Genomic DNA, 22,438 nt, shown 5'->3' on the forward strand with positions numbered 1-22,438 from the left:
CCGAATTGTACTTTCCAAGCCCTTAGTCCAGTGCTCTGCGCACAATAAGCACTCAATAAATACAATTGAATGAATGAATGAATCAGTCAGTCGCATTTATTGAGCACTTCCCGTGGGCGGAATGCTTTCTAGGCATTTGGGAAAGTACAGCTTGACAGAGTTGGTGGACACATTCCCTGCCCACAAGGAGCTGACAGCCTGCTTTTACGGAATCCATTCGGACATCTGCAGCTACTGGCCTAATTCACTGAGACGCAACCAGACCGGCGGACAGCGGGGTCACCGTTTGGTGCCCCGGTCAGAGTTTGCAGGACTCGACGTCCGGGCTCCCTTCTCTGACCTCTCCTCCTCTCTCTTCCCTCCCAGTTTTTGAACCAGAACCGGCAGGCGCTGGAGATGAAGCTGGAGAACCCGGCCGGTGGTGGCGGCGCGGTGATGAGGCCAATGTTGCAGGCCCAGGTGAACTCCCAGGTGAGGAGGGCAACAGCAGGGCTGACCAGTGGGAAGCGGGCAGCTTCCCACCCCCTCTCCCCTCGTTATTCCCAGTGGACTCTCCCAAGCGCTCAGTCCACGGCTCTGCACGCTCAGTAAGCACGATTGGTTGACGGATTGAGCACCCCCTCAGCAAGGTCATTAGCCGGGATTGGAGGGTGCAAGGATGCCTTCCTCTAACAGTAATAATAATAGTGGCATTTGTGAAGCACTTACTATGGGTCAAGCACTGGGGTAGATTCAACAAGGTAATTAGGTCCCACATGGAGCTCACATAAGTAGGAGGGAGAACAGGTTATTTACTGAATCCCCATTTTGCAGATGAAGGAACTGAGGCACAGGGAAGTGAAGTGGCTTGCCCAAGAGAAGCAGCATGGCTCAGTGGAAAGAGCCCGGGCTTTATAGGCAGAGGTCACGGGTTCAAATCCCGGCTCCTTCACTTGTCAACTGTGTGACTTTGGGCAAGTCACTTAACTTCTCTGGGCCTCAGTTACCTCATCCGTAAAATGGGGATTCAGACTGTGAGCCCCCCGTGGGACAACCTGATCACCTTGTAAACTCCCCAGTGCTTAGAACTGTGCCTTGCACATAGTAAGCGCTTAATAAATGCCATCATTATTATTATTATTATTATTTTTATCACACAGCAGACAAGTGGCAGAGTCAGGATTGGAACCCAGGTTCTCTGATCCCAGACCCAAGGCTCTGAGGATTCAATCTGAGACTCTGGGGGCTACGTTCCCGTAGAGTCCGGTTCCAGCTGAGAGAGGCCCAGCAACCTCCCTCAGTTGTCAGCGACCTTTGACCGGTCTTGTTGGAGGGTCACTGGAGAGGCGGGGCTCTGCTGTGGGTCTGGTAGAGGATGGCTTCTGACAGGGATTTGAACACTCCTTTTGTTTTTATGGTATTTGTTAAGCGTGTACTATGTTCCAGGCACTGTACTAGGCACCCGGGGAGGTGCAAGTTGATCAGGTTAGACACAGTCCATGTCCCACATAGGGCTCTTGGTCTTAATCTCCATTTCACAGATGAGGTAACTGAGGCAAAGTGAAGTGAATTGCCCAGGGTCACACTGCTGACAAATGGCAGAGCTAGGACTAGAACCCAGGTCCTTCTGACCCCCAGGCCCCGGCTCTCTCCACTGGGCTATGCTATCTCACTCGTTCCTTTGCGTGCCATTGACCCGTGTTTGGATGCCAAATTGGTCCTTTTCTTTAGCATTTATTGGAGATGCTATTATTTGCATTTTCTTGATGTCAGACGTCCAGTATGACCTGTGCTAGGACATGCAAGCCAAAAGTTTACGAAGGTTTGATTCTTGGAGGTTATTTATGTTGTTAACCCAGAATGCTGCAGCTAAAACTTTTTGCCATCCCCTGATTTGGCTATGCCATCTCCCCTATCCAAAGCCTGCAGCGACTCCCCATCTCTCCCGCTTTCCTCCTCCCCATGGTCTCTCTCCCTCCCTCTCTGTGTGCACATGTGCGCACACACACACACACACACACACACATGCATGCACGCACACACACACCTTCCCCCTGCCCCCCCAAGGAAATTCCCAGAGTCAGAGGAGCCTCCAGCGAGTTGTCCCCATGACTATCAACACGTCCCTCCCCCATCTCCCTCGATTGCAGGAAAAAAAAAACCTCGTAGTTCCCTTTCTTTCCAACTTCCTCTCGCACCTCTCTCCTTTCCCCACACCTCAGTATAACCTCCCCATCTTGTCTTCCTTTCGTTTCCCCCTTCTTCCCCTCTGCCTGTTTATCGGAAGCTCGTCAAATGGTCTAGGACAGTGCCAGCCACAAAGCCCGACAGTCCCTAAGTATGCCATTCTCTTCAAACCCCCACAACCCTGCCCTTTCCCAATTTCTAATAAAATAAAACCCCTCCCCATCAAGAATGACACCGTGCCTGTCTGTGTTGCTTTAATGAGACATTCCCATCTTTTATTATTATTATTATTATTATGATTTTGTGTGTGTTGGGGGTAATCCCGCAAACCCACAATCCATCAGCTTTCGCTGCGGCCTCTAACAGCGTTCTCTTTTGAATAGCAGCAAGGTTTTCTTAATGCTCAAATGGTAGCCCAGCGGAACAGAGAGCTGATAAGTCACCACATCAGGCAGCAGAGGGTGGCCATGATGATGCAGCAGCAGCAGCAACAACAACAACAGCAACAGCAGCAACAGCAGCAACAACAGCAACAACAACAACAGCAGCAGCAGCAGCAGCAACCCCAAACCTTCAGTCCGCCGCCCAACGTGACAGCCGCGGCGAGCCTGGACAGTGGTTTGGCGGGCCCTGCGATGCCTCCTGCTCCCCCTCAGCAATATCCGTATCAGCCTAATTACGGTACGTCCCAACGCCATCAGCCGCCCTGGGCCCCCCCCCCCCCCCCGCCAAACTCCATCATTCCCCCTTTCAAAGTCAACCTGCCGAGATCCCAACGTTGTTCTCCGTTCTTTCCGGTAAGGAATGAGCCAACAACCTGATCCCGCCTTCAGCCGGGTGTCCAGTCCTCCCAGTGCAATGATGTCAACGAGAATGGGGCCTTCCCAGAATGCCTTGATGCAGCACCCTCAGGCAGCCTCGATGTATCAGTCGCCCGAGATAAAAGGCTGGCCGTCAGGAAACATGGCCAGGAACAGGTGAACCTCGGGGGTTCAAGAACTGCAACTAGTAGGGAGGTGATAAACAGTGTATTTCTGCCAGTCGGGCCTTTCCCATTAATGGTACTCACGAGTACGCCAAGTGTTACCCTCCCTAACCCCTTGGGTGGGCGACGATTACTCCTGAGAAATTCTCCCCTGGACGGGAGGGAAACCAGAAGTCGGCGGAGGGTCGAGTGTGTGTGTGTGGGTCTCTTCTGTCATTTATTCAGTCATATTTATTGTGTGTGCAGCGCTTGGGAGAGTACAATACAACAATAAACAGACACATTCCCTTTGCCCACAACGAGTTTACGGTCCAGAGCCGGGGAGACGGACATTAGTATAAATAAATTTCAAACATGTACAGAAGTGCCGTGGGAAAGTGGATCGTTTCTCCTTAAGTTTGTGAGGGGCAGTCGAGGTCTCCCTTCTGGGAAGGGAGACTTGAACCAACGAAAAAGCAGAAAGCGTATGATCGATTCCGTCATTTCTTTTCCTGCCTGTCTCACTGTAGACCGTAAGGTCCTCATGGGCAGGGGTACCAGCTCTAGTGTATTGTACTTCCCCAAACACTTAATACAGTTCTCGGCGCACAGTGAGCGCTCAATAAATACCATCCATCGATTGACTAGCCACAGAGTTAAAACCATACTCGGAGAGTTGGTTTTGCCATTTTATGTGGGCGTGGACCAAACCGGCAAGGCAAATTCAACCTCAGCTGCAAGCTGCCTTTGAAGCATTGATAAAGGGGCAGAGGGGGTGAAGGAAGGGGGCTCGGGCAGGGGTCCCCAAGGCTGTCTCTCCCACTTCCAGAGCAGACCCTCTCCCGCAACTGGTTCTCTGAAGCGAATCAAGTGAAGCGACGGTAGTTATTGAGAGCTAACTGTGGTGCGGAGCAGTGTATCAAGCGCTTGGGAGAGTACAGTACAACAGAGCTGGTAGGCCCATTCCCCTCCCATAAGGAGCTTCCAGTCTAGAGTGAGGGACGGACGTGAATAGAAAGAAATTGGGGGTACGGACCTGAGTGCTGTGGAGGCCGAAGGTGGGATGTCTACCCCCTCTGCAGGGATGTCTACAGTGCCTACCCCTCTCTGAGTTAATGCATTCCTCCCCCTAGACTGGAAGCTCATTTTGGGCAGGGAATGTGTCTGTTATAGTTGTGCTTTTCGCTCCCCAGCTCTCAGTCCGGTGCTCTGCACACCGTAAGCGCCCGGTCGGTCCGATCGACCGACTCTCGCCTGTCCTTTCTCCGCAGCTCTTTCTCCCAGCAGCAGTTCAGCCACCAGAGCAACCCGGCAACCTACGGCATGATGCATATGAACGGCGGCGGAGGCGGCGGCGGCGGCGGAGGCAGCCACATGGGACCGATGAACATGAATTCCATGGCGATGTCGGGAATGCCGATGGGTCCGGATCAGGTAACAGGGTTTTATCCTCTGGCTTTTCAGGGCCCAGCCGGGGACAGGAGAGACCGCCCTAGTCCCCACGCTAACCCACAGCTGTCCAGTAACGTCCACCTGGTACCCCCGGGGAGGGGCTGGGCTGTGGACGAGCAGGCCAACCTATAGGGACGCAGGACGGGGCCCCGCCAGCCCGAAAATCAGGGAGCAGGATTAAAGCGAGCGAGAGAGCCGTCATCTGCGGGAACCGATGGTCGGTGTGCAGTGGCGTGGATGACTCAAGCGTTGGCGCACAGATGTTTTACCGGTGACTTCCTGGCTTTCCCCTCCCCCACCTCCAACAGAAATACTGCTGATCCCCGAAACCGGAACCCCTAAAAGAGAATTCACTGTACAAATGACGATGCACTAATGTTTTCGAGGCGCAAAAGAACGAGAGCGGTTGCCACTTGAACCTGGCACCTGGCCCCGCTGGAAAGGACCTGCTTCCCCCTCCCCTATCTTGTCAAGGCATCCCAGGTGACTTCACCTGACCGGGACTGGTTTCCGACCCGAGGCCGTGTCTACGGGTGTTTCTGTATATTGTGGTGTACAAAGCAATGGACGCAAATCAATATTTTTGGGCCCTCTGCCTCTCGAGAATGCGGATCTGGGAAATGGAATTTGAAGTCAATACGGTAGGCTCCTTAGGTGTTTGCTTCTTCCTGTCTTGCTATCCAAAGCCCTTTAAACTCAGTCAGGCCAAAGAGCATGGAGAAATCACGTGGGATTTAGGAAACGAAACGGAACAGCAGCAACGAAATGTCTGGTGGCTCTAGTAGCGGCGTCTGACCGAGAATGTAGGCCCCAGCCTTGGGGATGGTCTAAATTACCGAACACACAATTTTCTGCTATCTTAGTGTCCCAAATGAGTTGCGGTCTCTGGTCCTCTAGCTTCCCCATCGACCCTTTAGCCCCAGTCCGGGCCAGGTGTCCACCGGTCCCGCGGAGGGTTGGTGATGTGCCTCGCGATTCTCCGGGCCTCTGACCGGCCCCCCAAAAACAGCTCAGAATTCTAGGCGCCCCCCGAGTGACTCTGCACGGGGGATAATCTTTAATTACAGTATTTAATGGCAGTAGTGATTAATATTTACATATTAATGTGCCCTGAGTGCACTTTATAGAAAAAAAAGAGAGAATGGATTAATGCAATATTTTTGAGGACTTGTAATGGTGCGGTGAATTGTTCCCGATCCTCGTCAGAGCTCACCCAGCGGACAAGAACTGTAAATTTGAAGAGACCGGAGAGCGTCACCCTTTGCCTGTATGGTCAAGCAATAATCCTTTTTTTTGAAAATAAACTTCAGAAAACCCAAGGCAAGGAACTGCAGTCTCAATCAGTTTTGCAGCCTGTTCTTGTGAATAGCTTTTGTAAATACGATCTTTAAGATATTGTATTATATATATATATAAATACATATATATATATGACTTTTGTAGGTCACAATAACTCATTTTTGCAGAGTTTGTGAAGCTAAATATTTAACAATGTCGATTTCCGTCAACTCAGCTTAGTGAGATCAGCGATAGAAGAGCGTGTGTTTGTGATTTAGTGGCGGGGTGGGGGGTGCTCCCTTGAAGCTTCCCTTCCCTTCTGATCCAGGACCCCTCACTCCTTTCCATCTTCTAACCAAACTGCTTGTTCAAAAAAAAAAAAAAATCAAGTTTGTTTAAGTTCCAGCAGTCGATGGATTGCTTTCTCCACCTTATAACTAAGCACTTTGTTAGTATTTTTCGTTTTCATTTTTATTTTTTATTTGAAGGTGGAAGGGTTTGTTTTTGATTCCAGGGCAATTAGGCAAGAAAAAGAACTCTCGGGTTTTCGCATTGCCCTTCAGTCGTTCCAGTGCAGGTGAGGGTATGTTTCTCGAGGCGACCCCCTGCCTTTTCAAATCAGTCAACAGAAAGAGCTTCGTTGGCCTTTTGTTCTCATGAAGTGAATTGTTCGTGATATTCGAGTGGTTTTCCCGGTTGCAGCCGTTTTAACGTTTCCTCGACGTCCCGATCCGAAACCACCCACCCCCACGTCACTTCTGGTCCTCAAAACGCGCTGACATTTTGATGCAGAGAGAGAGGTTCCCCCTTGGGCCCCCGGGACAGCCAACTCTTAATCGTTCGCTCGGGAGCGGGCTCTGCCTATCTTTTGTCTGTCCCCCTTCTCCCTCCGGCCGCCTGACTTTTGGCCACCTTGACCGCATGCGGTGGATGTGGGAAAAAAGGGGAGCTGCAATACAGAGTGGTCCGTTTGGCAGTCCGGTGGCAGCCAGAGAGAAAGTCTCAGATGGGGAAGTGTTGGCAGTTCGGCTAATGATGGGGCTTTTGGATTATCCGTGCATTTCGAGGATCCTCACGGGTCCAGTCCCCTTCCTAGCAACAGTCGAGAGCTGGCTCTACAAATTCGATTTCAGCTCCCTAGCCGGTGTTTCACAGAAATCTTTGCAGAGATGACTCTTTAGTTCCCTTCACCCTTCATAATTCTCAGCAGTTCTCACAGCCGAAGTGTCCAGGAGCAACTTCAGAGGAGCGAGCGGGGAGTGCTTTTGGAAACGAGACGGGATGTTTCTTTGATGGACCGTTTCCCACCCCGTTGCCTAAAATCAGGGGGCTCGGCCGTTTTTTGAGTAGTTGGATTGTGTGAAGGGGCCGTTGGCGAGCAGGGAGAATTGAATGACAGCCGAAGCCATAGGTGGCTAGTCTTCTTGTCGGGCAAGGAACTTTCCCACCCCTGTAAAGCGTTGGCTTAGCTTGACTTGTGCTGACACCGTCCAAGGCATTTTTTTTTTTTTTAAGGCTTTCGGTGTACTTAACTTTATCCCAACTGGTTCATCTGGCCGTTGAAAGGATTAATGGCACTCCTCCCTTTGGAGTGTTTTTTTGGGTTTTTTTTTTTTGTTTTGTTTTGTGTTGTGTTTTAGCTCCTTTGTGCCCATCAGCTCAGAAAGTGATCCTGACAGTAGGCTGTCCTGGCCCAGGGCTGACAGGTAACAACCCCCTTCTCCAAACAGTCAACATGAAAACGTACTGACGTCTCTCAGGTTTTTATACTCAGTCATTTTACCGGTGAGAACATTGAAAGAATAGATCTCTGAGATAGCGTACTACATAGTATATCGTTCCCTTTTGATTTTCAAGTTCCATTTGAATACCCCCGGTTTCTAAACTGCGCTACCAGAAAATTGAACTAATCCTCACTTTCGTCTGGCTCTAGAATGCATTGACTTCTTGCTGAATCCAAAGATCCTTTCTTAATAAAGCTCAGTTGCGACGGAAAGGAAATGAGAATTTCTTTTTTTTTTTTTCCAAAGCTATCCCAAAATCAAATTGTTACTAGGGCTGCGTTTTATAATTCTGCATCTAGACGGAAAGGTGTCTCTACCAACCGACAGCACTCTCGAGTTTTTGTCAGCATTTTTTCTCTAGAAAACGGACTGGGTTAAATTTTTTTTTCTTTTGGCTGAACAGGAAATAGGCTCATAAGGAGCCCAAGTTATTTAGTCGATGAAACCGTGTGGACTTTGGTCTCTTCCCACCTGCCTGCTCACCTTGTTTTGTTTCCTCTTAACCGGAGAAGTTGGGTCTGGTAAAATTCCTGAGTTTGAACTACTTCAATGAATTTCTCATCCTGATTTTGTTTGCTTCTTGCAGCAAGGAGATGAAAGCATTTTTTTTTTTCATCTAAAGCAAAACTATCTGAATGTTACACTTAGTAATGTGCAGGGGTTTAGGAAAAAAACCTATTTTTTTAATGTGTGGAATTTCAAGGATGATGGAAATGATCCAGCAACTATTAAATCGCATATGATTCTGAGAGCAATATGTCAGAATTCTCAGGAGAAGGCTTGCAGTATTGAGAATTAATTCAGTTTAAATTTAGTTTACATTTAAGTATTGCTTGAAATACCTGTATCTTTCTCTGCGTTGCGAAAAACTTCAAACCATGTGGGATGATTTGGAAAAACGGTTGGTTGTGCGCTCTGACTGCTTCTGATTGTTTTGGATGTTAATATTCATGTAAATAAAGGTTTCTATTTAAAGCTGGAGCCGCATGGTCTGGGCAAGTACACACCCATGCGATTGTATCCGAGGAGCCACGGGGACCGTTCAAGGCAGAGTGAGATCCCGCTTGCCACTGATGCTATATGGTGGCCCCCTCCTTAGCCCCTCTTGTCCCCTCACCGGTCAGAGGGCGACAGCTTTTAGCTGGCAATCGGAGTGAGACTAAATCCAGCCCGTGGAAAGCGAACTGTCCCTCTCCAGTAAGTATTCATGTTCCTTTACCTGTACTGCTTCCTCTCCTCCCTGCTGCAGACAATGATGGTGATATTTGTTAAGCGGTTACTATGTACCGGGCATTATATCCTACATGATTTACCTTTTATCCATCCCAGCGCTTAGAACGGTGCTTAGCCCATAGTAAGTGCTTAACAAATATCCTAACAAGAAGAAGAGGAGGAGAAAGCGTGTGCCAAGCACTGTTCTAAGCACTGGGGTAGATAGAAGTTAATCAGGTTGGACACAGTCTGTATCCCACATGGGGCTCACACTGTTAATCCCCATTTTACAGATGAGGGAACTGAAGAATGGAGAAGTTACGTGACTTTCCCAAGGTCCCACAGCAGATCAATCAATCGTATTTATTGAGCGCTTACTGTGTGCAGAGCACTGTACTAAGCACTTGGGAAGTACAAGCTGGCAACATATAGAGACAGTCCCTACCCAACAGTGGGCTCACAGTCTAGAAGGGGGGAGGCGGAATTAGAACCCAGGTCCTTCCTCTATCCGCTAAGCCAAACTGCTTCTCGGGAACGTGGCCCTCTTCCACCAGTCCCCTAGAAACAGCAGGCTAGGAAACAAACCAAAGTCCCAAAGAGTGTAGGGAAACTCTTTACCAACAGCCCTCAGGTCTGAGTTGTAGATTCATTTTCAAGTCTCTTGGAGGGAGATACCTACCAGAGGCAGAAGATCAAACTCTGGCAACCTCCTCCCTTACTTCGGTCGCGAGTTCTGTCTGGGGCCTTCCTCACGCTAAATGCTATCGAGGGAGGAGTGGAACAGAAAGACTGGATCGGTATCCTGCCAGCCCAGAGGCGGGAATTCATCGACCTATGTACACGTCTGCTGTATACGACTGCTTGCCCGATTCTAGATCCTTGCCTGATAGAAGAAAGGTTTCACGATCCCCATTCTGCACTATGAACGCGGACCCCTGCCTCGCTGGGATGCCGTGAAAGGAGAGAGACGGAGCTCCTTCCCCTTACTACCATAGAAAGACGTTTACTCCAAAGGTTCTATACAAATGTGATTTCATTAAAACCGAAAACGTACAACTGCACTGCTTTCCTTTGCAGTCCTATGAAACAACAAAAAAAAAAGGATCAATTCCGAAATGTCTTATGTGGTCACAAGGTAACATTTAGAGGAATGGTATCTGGGCATTTCCACACTTTATTAACAAAAAGCTTCACAACTTCAAGGAATTTTTCCACTGGACTTTTTGTGAGTATTTATTTACATTACCGCTCTTGAAACCTGGCTTGTCGCTGATCCGGAGGCGGGCTGGGAGGGCGAGGGGGGGGTCTCCAATGTTTGCTTTTGGCGGAAACAGGGCGAACGGGAACAGACAGTCGAGTAGAGCAGGACCTTCTGAGAGAACAACCATGCTGTTGACTTCCCCTGCGCTCCCTTCACCCCGGCTTCCCCCCTCCAACTAGGAGGGGGAGAACGCTCCATTTTCGAAACTCCGGTTTCCCGTGGCTCGATGACACCTTTCTTCCTTGACTCCACTTGAGGGTGATGGGTAAATGAGACCGTTTCCAAGCTGGATTTCACTGCGGTTCCAAGACTCCGGGGTAATTCCGTCCCCCCGGGAGGGGCTTCCTGCCTTAAAGACCCTGCCGGAGACCGACCTCTGCTGCTGCTTGAAGAGGGTTAGAGGTGACTTCTTGAGTGAAAAGGCTGTTGGTGATGCAGGTGAGGTATAATTCAAAGCAAAAGCAGGGGCGTTGGCAGAGTCACAACCCGACGAAGGAGTCCGACATTCACTATTTCCGTTCAACAGCGTGTGGGTTCTGGCTACCTCCGCCGATCCAGTCCTTCAGGCTAGTGTTACGAGTCTCCCTGAAGTGAGACCTGTTTTTCTGTACAGAGTTTAGCCTTCCGCCTGATGATCCTTTTGGGCTCACAGCCGGATTTCCGCTCATCGGGCACTAGCCTTCCCATCCTTCCCACAGCTGTCCCCTGTTGGATAAAATCACTCGGTTTTAGGATTGGGATAGTGTGCTGTTTCTCTACTTCACACTGACCCCCTTTTGGGCAGGAAAGCCGGGGGCAGCAGCGTGGCTCAGTGGAAAGAGCACGAGCTTTGGAGTCAGAGTTCATGGGTTCAAATCCCGACCCTGCCAATTGCCAGCTGTGTGACTTTGGGCAAGTCAATTAACTTCTCTGTGCCTCAGTTACCTCATCTGTAAAATGGGGATTAAGACTGTGAGCCCCCCGTGGGACAACCCGATCACCTTGTAACCTCCCCAGCGCTTAGAACAATGCTTTGCACATAGTAAGTGCTTAATAAAATGCTATCATTATGGCAACCTCCAGCTAAGGGCGGTTGGAGGGGGGAAAAACCCCACCTCTTCCTCTCAGAACGGGTCTGCCTTGCCTGACCCGGAGGAAGAGTTGGCTGATCCTTTGGGATCAAGAATCTGGGGGGGGTCAGAGAGTCCCGGAACCCCAAGCCACAACAACAATGATGGCATTTGTTAAGCGCTTACTATGTGCTAAGCACTGCGGTAGATACAAGGTAATCAGATTTTCCAACGTGGGGCGCACAGTCTTAATCCCCATTTTACAGACGAGGTCACCTAGGCACAGAGAAGTGAAGTGACTTGCCCAAAGTCACCCAGCTGAGAAGTGACGGAGCGGGGATTTGAACCCACGACCTCTCACTCCCAAGCCCGGGCTCTTTCCACTGAGCCACGCAGCTTCTCTAGCGTCTCCAGCCACCAGCTCTGCAACCTCACTGAAGTTCAGAGCTTCCCGCTCGGCTCTCCCAGGTGGGCAGAACTTCCCCGCAAATGCACAATCGCAACTTGCAGACAAATAGCCCGATCCAGAGAAGAAGAAGCCAGCTGCGGTCATCTCAACTTGGTCACAGGGCCGGGGTCTGCAGGGCTTTTTTACATTTATAGTTGCCCTGGTCTTAAGATGGTCGTACATTATGTTTCTGTCTCTGGTGGCCCCTCACACACACTTCCCCCTTTCTTATTCTTAGAGCGTGAGCCCCTTGCAGGGATGGGACCCCGGCTAACTTGTGTTTTCCCCCCGACACCTTGGAAAGTGCCTACCACTCCTGTCAGAAGATTCGTGCTGGCCCACGGTGTGAGAGTGAATCTAGATAAAGATTGAATTCAATCTTTCCTCCCCCCGCCGTGGCTAATAGAAAAGGATCAGGAAAACATCGGAGCTGCCGACTGTCGGCCGGACCGACTTCCCAACTCACAGTGATTTGGAAGAAGGTCTCTTCGCTTCCGGCCACTTCCGACGCTGAAACTGCCTAATGGTTCGAGCCGCAAAAGGAAAAGAGAAATGTTAATCGTCACAGAGAAGTGAAGGGGTTCGCTCCTGGAGAGTGCTGGCTGGGAGGGTGACTGGCGGAGACTCCAGATTTGCTGGGGTCCGGAGAAGGTGCTTCCTCGCTGCCCGCACCCGTCGCTGGCATAACACAGGTTGGGCAAGAGCAGGGCAGCCTTGCAAGCCCTTTAGGAGTAAAACTGAAAAAGTACCGTACCTGAACTGCTCGTAACTACCCCCATCCTTCAGCCCTACAAGGGGAGAAAAATGAATTAGATTTTTGTGACTGAAATGGCACCGAAAACTAAGCATTCACTGAGCTGATAGACGCAAAGTTGAGGAAGCGTGATTTTCATCCAATAAGTAACCAAGAGATGGCCTCACTTCCTCTGGGAAGTAGAATGGGCAAGGAGCAGTGTGGCCTAATGGATAGAGCACGGGCCTGTGAGTCAGAAGATCCTGGGTTCTAATCCTGGCTCTGCCACTTGCCTGCTGTGGGACCCTGGGCAAGTTACGTCACTTCTCTGGGCCTCAGTTACCTCTTCTGTAAAATGGGGATTGAGACTGGGAGCCCCACGTGGGACAGGGACTGTGTCCAGCCCGATCTGCTTGTATCCACCCCAGCGCTTAATACAGTGCCTGGTAATAATAATAATGATGGCATTTGTTAAGCGCTTACTATGTGCAAAGCACTGTTGTACGTGCTGGGGAGGCTACAAGATGATCAGGTTGTCCCATGGGGGGGCCTCACACTCTTAATCCCCATTTTACAGAGGGGGGAACTGAGGCCCAGAGAAGTTAAGTGACTTGCCCAAAGTCACACGGAGCAGGGATTTGAACCCATGACCACTGACTACCAAGCCCGGGCTCTTTCCACTGAGCCACGCTCCTTCGCTAAGCGCTAAGCGCTTAACAAATACCATTATTATTATTGTCAGGTCACTACTCTGTACATCAGTTCTCTCATCAGTAAAATGATGATTAAGACTGATCCCCACATGGGACATGGACTGTGTCCAACCTGATTAACTCATATCTGCCCCAACGCTTAGTTGTCTGGTACATAGTAAGTGCTACACAAATAACACCCCTTTCCCTCCCCTTTGAGGATCAAGCTGGGCACATCCTCAAGCAGGACCCAAGCTAGTACAAGACTGCAGATTTTTAGTCAGAATCCAAGTGCCCAGGCTAGATCCTTGCCCTTGAACTCGGGCCAAGTTTCACCAGCTTGATTCAACCCAAACAGAAAACATCCAGGACTAGCATTAAATGAGCTGACAGACTTGGTTGTGGTGGGGGGGGAGGCTGACATTCCCATAAATAAGAAAAAAATTGTGGGTATGTACGTTAAGTGCTGCGGAGCTGAGGGAGAGTAAATCTCTCCCAAGCCTCCAACTTTGGGTGTCCAAAACATTTCTCCCACGCTCCATCTTAACTGGGTTTCAGACCCCCTGTGGATTCTAGATTCCCGCAGATTTTAGTGGCCCCGTGGTTGGAACGGATTAGCGGACGAGGGGGCCCGCTCGGCTATTATGGGGAAACACTAGGAATTATCCCTGGAGCCCAAGGTGTGCATTAAATAGGGAACTAAATTTGAGGGGCAAATCCAAATTCCCAGTAAACAACCCCTGCACAGCAGTCCGGCCACAAGAATCCCGAGAAACAGCTTGGCCTGGTGGAAAGATCCCGGACCTGGAAATTGGAGGACCTGGGTTCTTATTCCCTGCTCCTCCACTTGCCTGCTGCGTGCCCTTTTCCGAGTCACTTCTCTAGATCTCAGTCTCCTCATCTTTAAAATGGGGGTTTCAATACCTGTCCTCCCTTCCTCTTAGATTGAGCTCCACGGGGGGAAAGGACTGTGTCTGAATGGACTCACCTGTTTCTACCCCAGCACTTAGTACAGGATTTAGCATGCAGACACCACTGTCATTATTATGATTAGACCCCACTCGAGCAGACTTACATGTTTCTACCCCAGCACTTAGTACAGGATTTAGCACGTAGACACCACTGTCATTATTATGATTAGACCCCACTCGAACAGACTCACATGTTTCTACCCCAGCACTTGGTACAGGATTTAGCACGCAGACACCACTGTCATTATTACTATTAGACCCCACTCATTTCCTCCTAAGGGAGTTCGGTCTTTACTAGAGGCATAAAGCCACCCACCTACCTTTCACCGGACTGGGGAAGAGGGGAGGTCCGCTTACCCAGTTCCATGTTTCGAGTCCTGGGGTTGCACTGCTTATGCCCCTTGCAGCTTCTCAACTCCATGAGCTGTATGTGAAGTTGATTGAGAACGTCTCGATCCAACGTATTTACGGCATTGATCAGCTGTCGGAAGAGGCACCTGCTTCACCGGAGCCCCAGACGGGCAGGTTTTTTATAACGGCATCTGTTAAGCGCTTACTATGTGCAAAGCGCTGTTCTAAGCACTGAGGAGGTTACAAGGTGATCAGGTTGTCCCACGGGGGGCTCACAGTCTTAATCCCCATTTTGCAGATGAGGTAACTGAGGCCCATAGAAGTGAAGTGACTTGCCCAAGGTCACACAGCTGCCAATTGGCAGAGCCGGGATTTGAACCCATGACCTCTGACTCCAAAGTCCGTGCTCTTTCCACTGAGCCACGCTGCTTCTCCGCACACACCCCTCTCCCAAGCCTCCAACTTTGGGTGTCCAAAACATTTCTCCCACGCTCCGTCTTAACTGGGTTTCAGGCCCCCTGTGGATTCTAGATTCCCGCAGATTTTAGTGGCTCCGTGGTTGGAACGGATTCGCAGACGAGGGGGCCCGCTCGGCTATTATGGGGAAACATTAGGAATTTATGGGGAAACATTAGGAATTATCCCTGGAGCCTGAGGTGTGCATTAAATAGGGAACCAAGCACCTTTCAGCATTGCTGCTGGAAGGAAGAGCACTAAGATCCTCTAGAATGTCAGCTCGTGGGCAGGGAATATGTCTGTTACATTGTTTTGTCCTCTCCCAAGCCAGTCACTGTTCTAATAATAATGATGGCATTTATTAAGTGCTTACTATGTGCAAAGAACTGTTCTAAGCGCTGGGGGAGATACAAGGTAATCAGGTTGTCCCACGTGGGGTTCACAGTCTTAATCCCCATTTGACAGATGAGACAACTGAGGCACAGAGAAGTTAAAGAGATTTAGCCTGTGAAGCCCCACGTGGGACAACCTATCTTGTATCTACCCCAGTGCGTAGAACACTGCTTGGTACATAGTAAGCGCTTAACAAATACCGTCATTATTATTATTAGTAGTAGTAGTAGTGGTAAGAATTCAGTTGTACCATCCCAAGCACTTAATACAGTCTCTGCACAGAGGAAGCATGCAATAAATACATACTTAATTACTCTATTTATTTATTGTATTTGTACCTATTTATTCTATTTATTTTATTTTGTTAATATAATAATAATAATAATGGCATTTATTAAACGCTTACTATGTGCAGAGCACTGTTCTAAGTGCTGGGGAGATACAAGGTGATCAAGTTGTCCCACGTGGGGCTCACAGTCTTCATCCCCATTTTACAGATGAGGGAACTGAGGCCCAGAGAAGTGGCCAAGGTCACACAGCAGACATGTGGCGGAGCCGGTATTCGAACCCATGACCTCTGGCTCCAAAGCCCGGGCTCTTTCCCACTGAGCCACGCTGCGTCTCTATGTTTGTTTTTTTTGTCTGTCTCCCCCTTCTAGACTGTGAGCCCGCTGTGGGGTAGGAGCCGTCGCTCTATGTTGCCAACTTGGACTTCCCAAGCGCTTAGTCCAGTGCTCTGCACACAGTAAGCGCCCAATAAATACGATTGAATGAATGAACTCAATAAACACCACTGACGGACTGGATTGAGAGTGGATTCAGGTTAGAGGATGAAAAAGCTGCCAGGTAAAAGGCGCCCTCTGGTGGCTCAGCTAACACCCTGCAGATACATAACAGCCTGAACTTGTATCTTCGTGAAGGGGCTCTCTGGTCTACTAGCCAAGCGGAGAATAATAATAATAGTAATAATAGTAATAATAATAATAACAATAACAATAATAATAATAATAACAGCAATAATAATAATGATAATAATAACAATAACAATAATAATAATAATAATGGTATTCGTTAAGCGCTTACTGTGTACCAAGCACTGGGAATGTTTGAGCCAACTTGTACTTCCCAAGCGCTTAGTACAGTGCTCTGCACACAGTAAGCGCTCAATAAATATGATCGATTGATTGATTGAGTGAGCCCCTCTGTTCCTGAGATCCCCACCTTTTAGCCCTCTTCCCTGAAAGCACGTGTATGTATAAGCGTATGCCTTCAGTTCAGCCATCATTCATTCATTCAATCATATTTACTGAGCGCTCACTGTGTGCAGCGCACTGTACTAAGCGCTTGGGAAGTACAAGTCGGCAACATATAGAAACGGCCCCTACCCGACAACGGGCTCACAGTCTAGAAGGGGGGAGACAGAAGCAGAGCCCGGACTTTGGAGTCAGAGGTCATGGGTTCAATTCCTGGCTCCGCCACTTAGCTGTGGGACTTTGGGCAAGTCACTCCACTTCTCTGGGCCTCAGTTACCTCATCTGTAAAATGGGGATGAAGACTGTGAGCCCTCCGTGGGACAATCTGATCAGAGAAGCAACGAGCTCAGAGTCTAGAAGGGGGGGGGAGACAGAAGCAGCGTGGCTCAGCGGAAAGAGCCTGGACTTTGGAGTCAGAGGTCATGGGTTCAAATCCTGCCTCCACCTATTGTCAGCTGGGTGACTTTGGGCAAGTCACTTCACTTCTCTGTGCCTCAGTTCCCTCATCTGTAAAATGGGGATGGACTGTGAGCCCCCCCGTGGGACAACCTGATCACCTTGTAATCTCCCCGGCGCTTAGAACAGTGCTTTGCACATAGTAAGTGCTTAATAAATGCCATTATTATTATTATTATCACCTTGTAACCTTTCCAGTGCTTAGAACAGTGTTTTGCACATAGTAAGCGCTTAATAAATGCTATCATTATTATAGATGTTGCCAACTTGTATTTCCCAAGCGCTTAGTACGGTGCTCTGCACACAGTAAGCGCTCAATAAATACGATTGAATGACTGAACAAAATGAAACATGTAGACAGGTGTCAAAACCAATTCACAGCAGGACGATAGAAAAGTTGAATATGGAAGGAAATGGGAAATCGCTCTTTCTCTCCCTGGCCCCTAATGAAGCAGCAGCTTCCTGGTTAGGAGGAACTTGTATATATTTGTACAGATTTATTACTCTATTTATTTTACTTGTACATATTTACTATTCTATTTATTTTGTTAATGATGTGCATATAGCTATAATTCTATTTGTTCTGATGATTTTGACACCTGTCTACATGTTTTGTTGTCTGTCTCCCCCCTTCTAGACTGTGAGCCCATAGGGACCGTCTCTATACGTTGCTGGCTTGTACTTCCCAAGCGCTTAGTACAGTGCCCTGCACACAGTAAGCACTCAATAAATATGATTGAATGAATTAATGAAGCCACTCAATCGGGCATTAATTAGTGCTTTATGACGCTATCAAGCAGCAGTGTGGCTCAGTGGAAAGAGCCCGGGCTTTGGAGTCAGAGGTCAAGGGTTCAAATCCCGGCTTCGCCAATTGTAAGCTGTGTGACTTTGGGCAAGTCACTTAACTTCTCTGTGCCTCAGGTACCTCGCCTGTAAAATGGGGATTAAGACTGTGAGCCCCCCGTGGGACAACCTGATCACCTTGTAACCTTCCCAGCGCTTAGAACAGTGCTTTGCACGTGGAAAGCGCTTAGTAAATGCCATCATTATTATTATTATTTATGTATCAATCCATCAAAAATACTGTGGGTGACTTTGGGCAAGTCACTTAACTTCTCTGTGCCTCAGGTACCTCATCTGTAAAATGGGGATTAAGACTGTGAGCCCCCTGTGGGACAACCTGATCACCTTGGAACCTTCCCAGCGCTTAGAACAGTGCTTTGCACATAGTAAGCGCTTAGTAAATGCCATCATTATTATTAATTTTTATTTATCAATCCATCAAAAATATTGTGGGTGACCTTGGGCGAGTCGCTTCACTTCTCTGGGCCTCAGGTACCTCATCTGTAAAATGGGGATTAAGACTGTGAGCCCCCCCATGGGACAACCTGATCACCTTGGAACCTTCCCAGCAATTAGAACAGTGCTTTGCACATAGTAAGCGCTTAATAAATGTCATTATTATTATTATTATTTATTTATCAATCCATCAAAAATACTGTGCGTGACTTTGGGCAAGTCACTTAACTTCTCTGTGCCTCAGGTACCTCATCTGTAAAGTGGGGATTAAGACTGTGAGCCCCCCGTGGGACAACCTCATCACCTTGTAACCTTCCCAGCGCTTAGAACAGTGCTTTGCACATAGTAAGCGCTTAGTAAATGCCATCATTATTATTATTATTTATTTATCAATCCATCAAAAATACTGTGGGTGACTTTGGGCAAGTCACTTAACTTCTCTGTACCTCAGGTCCCTCATCTGTAAAATGGGGATTAAGACTGTGAGCCCCCCGTGGTACAACCTGATCACCTTGTAACCTTCCCAGCACTTAGAACAGTGTTTTGCACATAGTCAGCGCTTAGTAAATGCTATTATTATTATTATTATTATTATTATTTATTTATCAATCCATCAGATATATTGTGGGTGACCTTGGGCGAGTCGCTTCACTTCTCTGGGCCTCAGTTCCCTCATCTGGAAAATGGGGATTAAGACTGTGAGCCCCCCGTGGGACAACCTGATCACCTTGTAACCTTCCCAGCACTTAGAACAGTGCTTTGCACATAGTCAGCACTTAGTAAATGCCATTATTATTATTATTATTTATTTATCAATCCATCAAAAATATTGTGGGTGACTTTGGGCAAGTCACTTAACTTTTCCGTGCCTCAGGTATCTCATCTGTAAAATGGGGATTAAGACTGTGAGCCCCCCGTGGGACAACCTGATCACCTTGGAACCTTCCCAGCGCTTAGAACAGTGCTTTGCACATAGTAAGTGCTTAATAAATGCCATCATTATTATTATTATTTATTTATCAATCCATCACAAATATTGTGGGTGACCTTGGGCGAGTCGCTTCACTTCTCTGGGCCTCAGTAACCTCGTCTGTAAAATGGGGATTAAGACGGTGAGCCCCAGGTTGGGCAGGGACTGCGTCCAACCCGACGAACTAATCTCTACCCCAGCGCTTAGAACAGGGCTTGGCACAAAGTGAGCACTTGTCGAGTACCATGATGCTGAATTTCTGGTTTTCCGGCTGGATTCCCCCCCCCCGGCGCGGCGCAAGTCGGTACCTGATAGGGATCGTTGTTGAGGTCGAAATACTCCAGGAAGCCGGTGGCAAATTCGCAGAAGAGGAAGTTGTGCGTCTCGTTGATTGTCCTCATACACCAGTACGTGTTATTGTTGGCACTGGTGCAGGCGCAGAAAGGACCAACTGCCGGGAAACAGATTCATTCAGTCGTATTTATAATAATAATAATAATAATGATGGCATTTATTAAGCGCTTACTATGTGCAAAGCACTGTTCTAAGCGCTGGGGAGGTTACAAGGTGATCAGGTTGTCCCATGGGGGGCTCACAGTCTTCATCCCCATTTTCCAGATGAGGGAACTGAGGCCCAGAGAAGTGAAGTGACTTGCCCAAAGTCACACAGCTGGCAGTTGGCGGAGCCGGGATTTGAACCCACGATCTCTGACTCCAGAGCCCGGGCTCTTTCCACTGAGCTTACTGTTTGCAGAGAACTGGTCTAAGCACTTGGGAAACTACAATGCAGCAATAAAAAGAGACAATCCCTGCCCATAAGGAGTTCACAGTCTAGAGAAGCGCTTAGTACAGTACTCTGCACACAGTAAGCGCTCAATAAATACGATTGATGATGATAGAGAAGCAGCGTGGCTCAGTGGAGAGAGCCCAGGCTTTGGAGTCGGAGGTCAGGGGTTCAAATTCCAGCTCCGCCAATTGTCAGCTGTGTGACTTTGGGCAAGCCACTTCACTTCTCTGGGCCTCAGTTACCTCATCCAGAAAATGGGGATTAAGAATGGGAGCCCCCAGTGGGACAGTCTGATCACCTTGTAACTTCCCCAGTGCTTAGAACAGTTCTTTGCACATAGTAAGCGCTTAATAAATGCCATTATTATTATTAGAACAGTGCTTTGCACATAGTAAACGCTTAATAAATGCCATTATTATTTATTTATTTAGATTTCCTTCCTCTCCCCCTCGTGACCCTCTCCATCCCCCCCATCTTACCTCCTTCCCTTCCCCACAGCACCTGTATATATGTATATATGTTTGTATGTATTTATTACTCTATTTATTTATTTTACTTGTACATATCTAGTCTATTTATTTTATTTTGTTAGTCTGTTTGGTTTTGTTCTCTGTCTCCCCCTTTTAGACTGTGAGCCCACTGTTGGGTAGGGGCTGTCTCTATATGTTGCCAACTTGTACTCCCCAAGCGCTTAGTACAGTGCTCTGCACACAGTAAGTTCTCAATAGATACGATTGATGATGAGGGAGGACCCAACATTCATTCATTCATTTGTTCATTCAATCTTATTTTTGGAGCGCTCACTGTGTGTGGAGCACTGTACTAAGCGCTTGGGAGAGTACCGCACAACAGTTAACGTTCTGGACGGGGCCAGGCCAGCCCCGCTTGGGATGCCGCCCTCAGAAATGGCATGGGGGCCCTTTGTCTCCAGGTCATCCCCTCTCCTGGGAGCGCAGGCCTGGGCGTCAGAGGACCTGGGTTCTAATTCCTGGCTCCACTGTGTGACCTGGGGAAAGCTACTTGACTTTTCTGGGCTTCAGTTCCCTCATCTGTAATATTCATTCATTCATTCAGCCATTCAATCGTATTTATTGAGCGCTTACTGTGTGCAGAGCACTGGACTAAGTGCTTAGGAAGTACAAGTTGACAACATGTAGAGACAGTCCCTACCCAACAACGGGCTCACAGTCTAGAAGGGGGAGACAGACAACAAAACAAAACATGTGGACAGGTGTCAAGTGGTCAGAATAAATAGAAATAAAGCTAGATGCACATCATTAACAAAATAAATAGAATAGTAAATATGTACAAGTCAAATAAATAGAGTGATAAATCTGCACAAATATATATTTACAGGTGCTGTGGGGAGGGGAAGGAGGTAGGGCGGGGGGGATGTGGAGGAGGAGAGGAAAAAGGGGTTCAGGCTGGGAAGGCCTCCTGGAGGAGGTGAGCTCTCGGTAGGGCTTTGAAGGGAGGAAGAGAGCTAGTTTAGCGGATGTATGGAGGGAGGGCATTCCAGGCCCGGAGGATGATGTGGGCCGGGGGTCGATGGCGGGACAGGCGAGAACGAGGCACGGTGAGGAGGTTAGCGGCAGAGGAGCGGAGGGTGCGGGCTGGGCTGGAGAAGGACAGAAGGGAGGTGAGGTAGGAGGGGGCGAGGGGATGGACAGCCTTGAAGCCGAGAATGAGGAGATTGTAATATGGGAATTAATAATAATAATAATAATAATGATGTCATTTCTTAAGCGCTTACTATGGGCAAAGCACTGTTCTAAGCGCTGGGGGGGTACAAGGTAATCAGGTTGTCCCACGGGGAGCTCACAGTCTTCATCCCCATTTTACAGATGAGGGAACTGAGGTCCGGAGAAGTGAAGTGACTTGCCCAAAGTCACACAGCTGACAATTGGCGGAGTCGGGATTTGAACCCATGACCTCTGACTCCAAAGCCCGGGCTCTTTCCACTGAGCCACGCTGATTCCCTCCCACTCAGATGGTTCATTCATTCAATCGTATTTATTGAATGCTTAATGCGTGCAGAGCACTGAACTAAGCGCTTGGGAGAGTACACTATAATAATGAACAGACACTCCCTGCCCACAGTGAGTTTACAGTCTGGGTGGAGAGTCCCATGCGGGACAAGGATGGTGTCCAACCTCATTATCTTGCATCCACACCAAGTGTGTTTATAAATACTATAAAAAATTATATCGTTACTTGCCCAGTGGATTCCTCGAACAAATGCATCTGTATTTCTAGAGATCACAGTTATTATTACTACATTTATTAAGTACTTTTTATGGTATTTGTTAAGCACTTACTGTGTGCCAGGCACTGTAATAATAATAATAATGATGGCATTTGCTAAGTGCTTACTATGTGCGAAGCACTGTTCAAAGCCCTGTGTAGATGCAAACTAATCAGGTTGGACACAGTCCATGACGTACATGGGCCTCACAGTCAAAG

At 48.4% G+C, this 22,438-nt stretch overlaps 2 protein-coding genes across 8 annotated transcripts in view; one reads left to right on the forward strand and one right to left on the reverse strand.

Annotated features, from left to right (window-relative positions):
* The window catches only part of NCOA3 (nuclear receptor coactivator 3), a 174,542-nt gene extending 165,920 nt beyond the window's left edge, over positions 1–8,622 (forward strand). For 3 of the 6 annotated variants that reach the window (XM_038750482.1, XM_038750481.1, XM_038750485.1), the window contains 4 exons: positions 367–471; positions 2,550–2,847; positions 2,969–3,143; positions 4,402–8,622. In XM_038750482.1, coding sequence (XP_038606410.1) covers positions 367–471; positions 2,550–2,847; positions 2,969–3,143; positions 4,402–4,714 — 891 coding nt within the window. In that variant the 3' untranslated portion in view covers positions 4,715–8,622. The remainder of the gene's footprint in view (positions 1–366; positions 472–2,549; positions 2,848–2,968; positions 3,144–4,401) is intronic. The other 3 variants (XM_038750484.1, XM_038750486.1, XM_038750487.1) reach the window with 2 other exon arrangements.
* A 1,249-nt stretch (positions 8,623–9,871) lies between these two features.
* The window catches only part of SULF2 (sulfatase 2), an 89,394-nt gene continuing 76,827 nt past the window's right edge, over positions 9,872–22,438 (reverse strand). For both annotated transcript variants that reach the window (XM_038750344.1, XM_038750343.1), the window contains 5 exons: positions 19,497–19,639; positions 14,368–14,491; positions 12,369–12,402; positions 12,081–12,134; positions 9,872–10,822 (listed from right to left, as the gene is read on the reverse strand). In XM_038750344.1, coding sequence (XP_038606272.1) covers positions 10,792–10,822; positions 12,081–12,134; positions 12,369–12,402; positions 14,368–14,491; positions 19,497–19,639 — 386 coding nt within the window. In that variant the 3' untranslated portion in view covers positions 9,872–10,791. The remainder of the gene's footprint in view (positions 10,823–12,080; positions 12,135–12,368; positions 12,403–14,367; positions 14,492–19,496; positions 19,640–22,438) is intronic.

Source organism: Tachyglossus aculeatus, chromosome 8 (assembly GCF_015852505.1).
Source record: "Tachyglossus aculeatus isolate mTacAcu1 chromosome 8, mTacAcu1.pri, whole genome shotgun sequence".
NCBI classification, from domain to species: Eukaryota; Metazoa; Chordata; class Mammalia; order Monotremata; family Tachyglossidae; genus Tachyglossus; species Tachyglossus aculeatus.